This window comes from Poecilia reticulata, linkage group LG19 (genome assembly GCF_000633615.1).
Source record: "Poecilia reticulata strain Guanapo linkage group LG19, Guppy_female_1.0+MT, whole genome shotgun sequence".
Classification (NCBI taxonomy): Eukaryota; Metazoa; Chordata; class Actinopteri; order Cyprinodontiformes; family Poeciliidae; genus Poecilia; species Poecilia reticulata.
Genome location: NC_024349.1, coordinates 23,765,470 through 23,775,514, shown reverse-complemented (window position 1 = coordinate 23,775,514; position 10,045 = coordinate 23,765,470). Strand labels below are relative to the sequence as shown.

At 40.1% G+C, this 10,045-nt stretch overlaps 3 protein-coding genes across 3 annotated transcripts; all 3 read left to right on the top strand.

Moving 5' to 3' along the window:
- Positions 1-1,018: 1,018 nt before the first annotated feature.
- Positions 1,019-1,691, top strand: LOC103482108 (retinol-binding protein 3-like). The gene has a single exon (XM_017310635.1). It carries the CDS (start codon positions 1,067-1,069, stop codon positions 1,607-1,609), a length of 543 nt encoding a protein of 180 aa, XP_017166124.1. The 5' UTR covers positions 1,019-1,066; the 3' UTR covers positions 1,610-1,691.
- Positions 1,452-5,038, top strand: irbpl (interphotoreceptor retinoid-binding protein like). The gene is made up of 2 exons (XM_017310634.1): positions 1,452-1,537; positions 1,628-5,038. Exon 2 carries the CDS (start codon positions 1,699-1,701, stop codon positions 3,835-3,837), a length of 2,139 nt encoding a protein of 712 aa, XP_017166123.1. The 5' UTR covers positions 1,452-1,537; positions 1,628-1,698; the 3' UTR covers positions 3,838-5,038.
- A 463-nt stretch (positions 5,039-5,501) lies between these two features.
- rbp3 (retinol binding protein 3) lies at positions 5,502-8,489 on the top strand. Its single transcript, XM_008437922.2, has 4 exons — positions 5,502-6,804; positions 7,064-7,254; positions 7,449-7,591; positions 7,699-8,489. The coding sequence occupies exons 1-4, from the start codon at positions 5,584-5,586 to the stop codon at positions 8,022-8,024; spliced, it is 1,881 nt and encodes a 626-aa protein (XP_008436144.1). The 5' UTR covers positions 5,502-5,583; the 3' UTR covers positions 8,025-8,489.
- The last annotated feature ends 1,556 nt before the right edge of the window (positions 8,490-10,045 follow it).

Sequence of the window (10,045 nt, the reverse complement as noted above, 5' to 3'; positions counted from 1 at the left end):
ATTGACAAGAAATTCAGATTAGACTCTTAACATCTCAAGATCAATGTAAAAAAAAAACCTCACACATATGGTTCCAAGAAAGCTAATGAATGAGTAAGGAGGTAATTTTGACTAGATTTAAATGTCCTTGAAGGATATTTTGAAGTGACCAGAGCAGTTAGATATGTTTTTGGGTTCACCGCTTAGCTAATTTTCTAGTCTCTTTTATGAAAATAAAGAGGCAGACAACTGTTTTAGTTCATGCAAGTCTACTTAAATAATTCTAATCTCAGACAACCGATTCAACACAGGAGAGCCAAAAATAAATAAATAAATACATTTCTGAGCTGTAGTGACCTCTTTAGATAATCCATGCATAGATTAAAACTGCTTTAAAGGAAAATAAATAAATGTGGCGTGCAGATTGGAACATCCCTTTTTTGTTTTTATTCTTGAACACTTATTTCTTGATGTAGGACGTCTTGCATTATCTCTATTGTTAAGCCCCTTGAGTCTGATAACGTATATATCCTCTTACTTGTTCAGATGACGAGCCCAACTCAAAGTCCACACAAAAGAATATTTGACAGAATTTTGTGTCTTGATTAGCATTCAAGGTGTTGGCAAAGACAGGCTTGTATTATGTAAGGCGTGACAGAGCATTAAAAGTTAAGGCGATTAAAGTAACTGAGCAGCATGTGATGTTGGAAAACAAGATCCACATAGATGCATTTCGTCTGAGCTGAAAATGTTCCTGGATCAAGGTCTTGTACTAATATCAGCTGCCATGCCAGGTTGGCTGGTGTTTTTCCCCCCCATTCAAATAAAATTTTGTAGCATTTTTTAGAGATTGTGTAATTATGTCAGCCATAGAATGACCCAGACAAAATTTCCATTCTGTCATCTCTTGCGTGCTGACTGAATCACAAAAGATAATGCGATCAAGGATTTATTTGAGACTAAAGCCTCTTACGCTGTATGTTTTGTGGGAAAAAAACATTTAAAAAATACTTTATCTCTGGACACAGACTAACAGAGCTCACTTGACAGGACGCTTGAGATCTTTTATCCTCGTGAGACTTCAGTCATGACAAACCAACGGACATCACCCCTGCTGTGGATACTACTTCTATCAGCTCTACCGGTTACCTCATCCTTCCAGCCAGCTCTCGTATTAGAAATTGCCAAGATTCTTATGGAGAACTACTGTCTTCCAGAGAAGCTTTTTGGGATGCAGGAAGCCATCCAACAAGTTATCAACAGTGGAGAAATCCTGCAGATTTCAGACAAGAAGACCCTCTCAAGTTTGCTCACTGCTGGAGTTCAAGGAGCCCTGAGTGATCCACGACTGACGGTGTCATATGAGGCTAATCCTGTTCCTGTTGTGCCGCCAGTACTGCAGTCGCTCTCAAAAGATCAACTGAGGCGGCTGGTGAGAAACTCTTTTAAGGTGGATATGTTGGAAAACAACACTGGCTATTTACGCATAGATCAGATCATTGATCAAGAGACGGTAGCAAAGGCTGGCCCTCAACTGTGGGACAACATCTGGAACAAGGTGGCTCAGACATCCTCGCTAATCTTCGATCTGAGGTACAACACAGGTGGAGAACTTTCTGGGTTCCAGTGATAATCTCATATTTTTCAGATCAAGAGCCTCCCATTCATATTGACACAATATATGACAGGCCCTCAAATACAACCAAGGAGTTGTGGACCATGTCATCAATACCAGGGAAACGATACGGTAAGAAGAAGGACGTAATTATTTTGACAAGCAGGCGCACAATGGGGCCTGCTGAGGCTGTGGCATACACGCTAAAGAAACTTAAGCGAGCCATTATAGTGGGAGAACGATCAGCTGGTGGGTCAGTAAAAGTCCAAAAGATCAGAATTGCTCAGTCAGACTTCTACATAACAGTTCCTGTGGCAAGATCCATTAATCCAATCACAGGCCAGAGCTGGGAAGTGAGTGGTGTTTCGCCAACAATCAATGTAATGGCAAAGGAAGCTGTCTCAAAGGCCAAATCCCTTCTGGCTCTGAGGTATGCCATTCCAAAGGTTGTGCAAATTATCTCGAACATAATGAGAGATACATATGCTTTCAGTGACAGAGTTTCAACACTTATGCAACATTTGCAATCAACAGACTTATTATCTGTAGCATCAGAGAAGGACTTAGCTGTAAGACTCAACCAGAACCTTCAGACTGCGTCTGAAGATCCTCGATTAATTATCAGATACATGCAAGATGATGATGCTGGTATAGAACCGGACCATGAGCTTTATACAATACCAGATAATACGGAATTATTAAAGGCATACGTTAACAGAGTATTTAAAGTGGAAGTTCTTCCAGGTAATACTGGGTATCTTCGTTTTGATGAGTTAGCAGAGACTTCTGCTGTACCTGAACTGGAAAAGCTCATGGCTCAAAAGATATGGGAACCCCTCAAGGACACTGATAATTTGATCATTGATCTACGATACAACACACGTGGATCCTCTAATTCTTTGACACTTATACTGTCTTATCTGTGCGACTGCTCCCAGAAACAGAACTTCTTCACAATAAATGACCGAATTAAGAACACAACAACAGAACACAAATCTCTTTTGAAGACTTCAGGACCAGTTTACAACTCCAAACATGGAATTTATGTGCTAGCAAGTTACCACACTGCAAGCACTGGGGAAGAGCTTGCTTACTTGATACAGTCCTTGAGCTGTGGCACAGTCATTGGGGAAATTACATCTGGCAACCTCATGCACTCAAAGACATTTGAGATAGAAGGGACAGACATTGCCATAACCGTCCCTTTTATAAACTTTATAGACAACAATGGGGAATACTGGCTGGGAGGTGGTGTTGTCCCTGATGCCATTGTACTGGCAGAGGAAGCTTTGGACCGTGTTTATGAAGTTATGGAGTTTCACAAGGGACTCAGGACACTAATTGCAGGACTTGGGGAACTGTTGGAGCAACACTATGCAATTGAAGAAGTAGCAATAAACGTCAGCCAGGTGCTGTTAACTAAATGGAGGGAGGGGCTGTATCGACCAGTGGTCGACTTTGAATCTTTGGCGTCTCAACTGACAACGGATCTCCAGGAGAGCTCAGGCGATCACCGCATTCATGTCTTCCACTGCGATGTTGAACCTGAGTCACCTCATGACATCCCGAAGATGCCCTCACCAGAAGAGTTTGGATACATAGCTGAATCTTTGTTTAAAACTGAGGTTTTGCCGGGTAACACTGGTTATCTGCGCTTTGACATGATGTTGGACATAGAAGTGGTAAAAGGAGTTGGACCACAGCTCCTAAATTCAGTGTGGAAGAAGATGGTGAACACCGAAGCCCTCATAATTGATATGAGATACAACACCGGTGGTTACTCCACAGCGGTTCCCCTCTTCTGCACGTATTTCTTTGATGCTGAACCACCAAAGCATCTCTACACCATTTATGACCGTGCAACAAACACCTTTACTAAAGTCATGACATTTTCTCACATTAGGGGTCAAAGATATGGATCTTCAAAGGACCTTTTCATCCTGACAAGTCATATGACGGGCTCATCAGCTGAATTATTTGCTCGCGCCATGAGTGACCTTAATCGAGCTACGGTTATTGGAGAGCCAACAACCGGAGGGTCTTTGTCCAGTGGGACCTATCAGATTGGGGACAGTGTACTGTACGCCTCCATTCCCAACCAAATTATTTTAAGTCCCACAACTGGGAAAGTGTGGAGCTTTCTGGGAGTGGAGCCACATGTTTCCACCCAGGTCACTAAAGCTCTTTCAGTAGCACAGACAATTATAGCAGCGAGACTCAAAAAGAAAGAGCAAGAACAATGAAAAAGGTATCCACTTTTAGAAGACGTTTATTACACACACAGAAGTTTTAATTTTGAAAGCATTTCACGTAGATTATTGCTAAAATAATTGACAAAGGATGATGCTTAACAATACTACTATATTACTGTGTCCTCATATCAAGAATTATTGTGAATCATCAGATAATGTTTTCAAAGCATTTGTTTATGGCAGCATCATAAATGTCAAATATTGGAAACTGCTTGTTCTTTGATCTGATCTTGTCATGTTGAACCCTTTGTAAGTCTATTGTTCATATAACTTTATTGTAATATTCAGTAATGAAGCATAAGTAACACAGGTCAATAGCACTGTAAATTGACAATTACGTCCTATCATATGAGATTACATACTTGAAAAGGTGGAAGTAAAGTAAATAAACATAAAAAGGAAAGAAGACCGTGAATTCCAGCAATATAAAGCACATAAGAAGAGGTAGTTGGCTTAAAACCATAGGAAAATAATAATTTTGGTACTTTTCATGAGGTTTATGGCATCTGTGTTTTGAGTCCTTCTGAAAAGATTTTTATGATTGAGATTGTGGTTAAATTAGAAGGATTTTCATCTTTGTATGTGAAATTTGCCCATCCACATTAAAAGTCTGGTTATGTGAGTTATTGGTTTATTTTTCAGTTCATATATGCTTATTACATTTTCAGTGACAATCATCACTTTGTGTCAACTTTTGGTCAAACGGAAATGTTCCACATTATCCCAAAGTAAATGAATAAAAGAAGTGTGGTTTCATCATCAGGTACAAAAAAAAACATGTATTATATGTGTACATATAAATAAATTAGTTTGATTTTATTTGACATGTAAAACCGCTGATAATTTATCCCGACTTTTCACTAATTAATATTAGTGATAATTTAGTTAGAGTGACATGTTCCTCTGGTTTTTGGGAGGCTTTCCCTTTTACTTTTGCTCATTTATTTACTTTTTGTTATGTGAATTCCCCTAGTTATCAGTGCCTGTGGTTGGGCCTCCAGTATTTCACTGGCTAAATGTAATTTCCTGAGTTAACTTGGTTAAGTTAATGTTTTTACTTCTGTTCAGAGAAAGTTATTTTGTGCTCAAATGTCCAGAAGAGGGAGCTCTTATCAAGCAAACCTGTGGTTTCTGTTCACCTCAACTCTACTATGTTACTGCAAATAAATGTGTAAAATGAATCAAACAGTAATTGTTATGTCTCTGAAGTAATTGTTTTAGTTATTTAAAAGTAAGGAATAGATTAGCTGCCTGTTTCTTACAGGTATTGTTCTTGCAATACCTGAAGTTTAGTTGTTGTTTTTTTTCTTCTGATTTCAAATTAAACATGCAATAAAACTCATTCAACGCATTAATAGGTGAAAATTACAGACGATTTCAAATTGCATTTTGGCAATCAAACGACTTACTAAGGAACAATGAATGTTTGTGAACCCTTACAACCCTTCTAGATGTTTCTGTTATAAAACAGTGATTACCTGGCACAGAAAGCCTTAAATAACTGTCCAGACTACATTGTGCAAAGACCAAGATCCCTGCCAACACCTTGTTACTACACATACATAGCACATAGCTTGTTTGTTATTCTCTTCCGCAAACACTCAGGATAATGCGATTAAAAGTTTATTGCGGAGTAAATCCTCTTATAAAGATGTTATCAGAAACCTTACAGCCAAATCGGTGCCACTTGTCAAAGGACCGAACTTGAGACGGAGGTTCAGCTTCAAACTTTCCTATATGCTCACTTTTTCTCAGACAAAAAAAATGGTAAAGACTCTTTTTCTGGTGGCATCTTTGCTGCTTTTGGGGAATGTTTCTTTTCTGCATGCCTCGTTTCAAGCCAGCATTATTGAAGACTTGGCAAAAATTGTCATGAACAACTACTGCTCACCAGAGAAGCTGGTGGGGATGAAGGAAGACATTGCAGCAGCCACAAGCAACACTGAAGTACTCGACATCCCAGACGGCGGATTACTGGCCGACGTCCTAAGCAATGGAGTCCAAACCACCGTGAGTGATCCACGGCTGACGGTCTCCTATGAGCCAAACTATATTCCTGCGGTTCACCCGGAGATGCCACCGCTGCCCCCTGACCAGCTTGTTACTATTCTCCAGTCATCCATCAAGCTAGACATCCTGGAAGGTAACATTGGCTACCTGAGAATTGATCACATCATTGGGGAGGAGGTTGCTGAGAAGGTTGGTGCTTTACTTGTAGACCTTGTCTGGAATAAAATCTTGCCCACCTCAGCTCTGATCTTTGACCTACGCTACACCGGTAGCGGGGACATCTCTGGCATCCCTTACATTATCTCTTACTTCACCGAAGCCGAGCCTGTGATTCACATTGACAGCATATATGACCGACCCTCGAATACCACCACTAAGCTGATGTCTATGTCCACGCTGTTGGGGGAGAGATACAGTGTAACCAAGCCTCTGATTGTACTCACTAGCAAAAACACAAAGGGCATCTCTGAAGATGTTGCCTATTGCTTCCAGAACCTGAAGAGAGCCACCATTGTTGGTGAGAAGACCGCTGGGGGCTCAGTGAAAGTCGATAAACTGAAAGTGGGCGACACCGACTTCTACGTTACGCTGCCTACTGCAAAGTCCATCAACCCTATTACAGGCTCAACCTGGGAGCTGACAGGTGTGACCCCAGATGTGGAAGTCGGTGCTGAAGATGCCCTTGCTACTGCAATCAGGATTATCAACCTCCGAGTTCAAGTTCCAGGCATCATTGAGGCATCAGCCAGCTTGATTGCCAACAATTACGCCTTTGAGAGTGTTGGAGCAGATGTTGCAGAGAAGCTGAGAGAGCTTCTGGCAAATGGAGAATTCAGCAGTGTTGTTTCTAAAGAAAGTCTGGAGACAAAGCTGTCAGCTGACCTCAAGACCCTTTCTGGTGACAAGAGTCTGCAGACCGCCACCAACACCCCAGCCCTACCACCAATGGTAAATCGATTTTTTTCTTTCATTGTTTGACTGACATGTTGTCAAAGGTTCTTTAAAGGTAGACAGCATAAGTTTAAAAACTTTTGGGTAATCTCCAACTGAAGATGGCTTAAAGAGAACTTTCTTTAAATATGAAGTACATTAAGTTGTACAAATGCTTTCAGATGCTTCAATCTGGAAGCATCAGAAAGTAAGTTCAAAAATATTTTAATGTGATATGTCTTTGTGATGCAAATGTCTGTTTGTGTTTGTTTTGCAGGAATTTTCTCCAGAGATGTACATTGAGCTGATCAAAATCTCCTTCCACACTGATGTGTTCGAAAACAACATTGGCTATCTCCGATTTGACATGTTCGGAGACTTTGAAGAAGTCAAGCCGATTGCCCAGATTATTGTGGAGCACATCTGGAACAAAGTTGTAAACACAAATGCTCTGATCATTGACCTCAGGTGGGTTTTCTTTCCTGCCTTTCTTTTAGCTCATGTGTAAATTGTAGCTAATGATCTGTATTGCCATCTCAACAAAGACAACTGAACTTAGCTTATTCTCTGAGTTTCTGTGGGACCCTGCCTTTCTCGAATGCGTAAAAAAGTAAAGGTTCGGAAACAAAAATGTTCTTTTCTTGTTTTTCTTTGATTTGCAGGAACAACCTTGGTGGACCGACAACAGCCATAGCGGGTTTCTGCTCTTACTTCTTCGATGGGGACAAGGAGATTCTTCTGGATAAACTCTACGACAGATCATCTGGAACCACAACTGAGCTGCGAACTCTGGACGAACTTACTGGTAATAAAAAGACAATTAGCATTATTGTGAAAAAAAAAAAAAGAACTTTGCTACAGTGAAGGAAGTCGACTAAGAGTTATCCAACTTGATTTCAACCATTCTTTCAGGTGCAAGGTATGGCTACAAGAAAAGCCTAATCATTTTGACCAGCAAGGCTACGGCGGGTGCCGCGGAGGAGTTCGTTTACATCATGAAAAAGCTAGGCCGCGCCATGATTATTGGCGAGACCACTACCGGGGGTTCCCACCCACCAAAGGTCTTCCCTGTTGGTGAGAGCAACATCTTCCTCAGCATCCCCACGGTCCACTCCGAGACTTCAGCTGGGCCAGCCTGGGAGGGAGTGGGTATCACACCCCACATCCCCGCCGCGGCTGAAGCTGCCCTTGACGTGGCCAAGGGCATCTTAAACAAGCACCTGGGAGGCCAGCAGTAAACCTCGTGCCGTGGAGATCTCTGTTTCCCCTTGGCAATGAATTCTGGGCTTGTTTGTGAGAACAATGTAGGTCAGAGTATGCTGTTCCTAGTTCTCAAAATACTTAAACCTTGTTGTTTTTTGCAATGTAGAGGTTCGATTGTACGTAGGGTAATGACGGCTATTTCCGCAAAATGAATGGAAGTGGAAAAACTATTGTAATTCTTGTGCAAATGTGAGTTTTACTGCATGTGTGAGTGAGAAAGTGGATGTAATATACCTTCAACATTTGCTTTTCCTTTGTTATGCTGTGCGCTTGGTATGTCAGGTTTGAAAAATAATCACTTTAAATATCTAACGTCTCCACATGTGAAGTCGTAACTGTGGATGTAAAATGATGTTTGTCGTAAATTTTATGTCATTTGGACCTACGTGGGTTGTATCAATTCCAGGGGTGAGACCCAATAAAAATGGCTCATAAGTGTGTGCCTCATTTTAATTTAATGTAAAGAGGAAACAAAAAGTTCCTTTAAAAAAAAACATGTTCGAAATGCAACTTAAGGGTTAATTCAGTCCAAAACATTTCCTAGACTCTTGCACCTTTTGGCACTAAACACAAAGGCAATGCAAGTTTATTTGTACTAATGCACAAAAATAATTGGAGGTGCTTTAGAGTAAAAATGTTAAATTTGTCTTAAAATTAAAGTTATATAGGTTTAAGCAAAGTTACGCTTGGGTTCAAGAGTAAACAATAAATTTGTCAAGTAGGGGACAAAGTGTTGACGACTGTGGTGGCGATGATGTTGGGTATGAAGTCGACTTCATGAGATTGTCTGTGTGAAGAGTTAAACAGGAGCAGATTAAAGGTCCATTACAAGCAAATATTTCTCAGAAGAAAAAGAAAAGAAAATTAACTGTGGACAGAAAATAAATCAGGTAATAACAAATTAGAATTTTTCCCAATACACCAGTTCCCAGCTACAGTCCAAAACATGCATGCTAGGTTTACTGGAGATGATCATTAAAAATAATAAACTTTATTTATGCATCACCTTCCAGCAATGTCTTGAACAAAGTGTTTTACAAAATAAATAATTGCAGGGTGCAATAAAACGGAATGAGCACTAGTTAAAAATGAAACCATGATAAAAGAAGGTAAAAAGAAATGAAAAAAATAAAAATAAAAATAATTATATATATATAAAATTACAGACTGATTGATGGCGACTTATAAAACATTACAGTAATCAAGTCAAGAGCTAACAACATGGCAGACTTTCTCCAGATCACTACAATGAGTGCCTGTGCTTTAGAAAGCAGGGAGAGCTGAAAGAAGCTTGTTTTAGCAACAGAATCAAACTGTTTATGGAGTTTTAAGCTACAATCAAGGTTGAGTCTTAGATTTTTTTTTACCAGCTTGTTGGAGAGAGAGTACAAAAAACCTAATCTGAGAGAAATTCTATGTGAAATACTGGAAGCTTCAATCAAAATCCATTCAGTTTTGTTCTTATTTAAGTGGAGAAAAGATTTGAGAAAGCCATTAATGTTGCCTATGGAGTTTAGCCTCTTTCACACATTTGCACAGTATTGAAGAGTCACAAGAAGAAAAGCCATAAGGACACATGTAAAAGGAGCTCTGATCAGATGGAACCAAAGCTCAAAGTTCTGGTCTGATCTACATGCTAAACACAAACTGTGGAAGAAAACTAGTTTTAGACATCAGTGTGAGCACACCGTCCGAGGCATGAAACACGGCAGAGGCAGAATCAGGCTATGGTGATGCTTTTCACAACAGGGTCAAGAAAGCTTGAAGATGGTTAGAGGTTAACAGAGGGCAATCCTAGAAAAAAAAAACTGTTAGCTGCAGAACAGATTGGGACAGAGCAGTTCTGGGCGCACTGAAGCTAATCTGCTAATAGTTGAACCAATTTTTATTCACCATTTCAGCGCTTTGCTAGCTGTGAAAATATTTAGTGTACTTAGCATTCTTAGCTCCTTAGCATTATGCTAACTTTGAAAACGTTTAGCTCACTTAGCTTCCT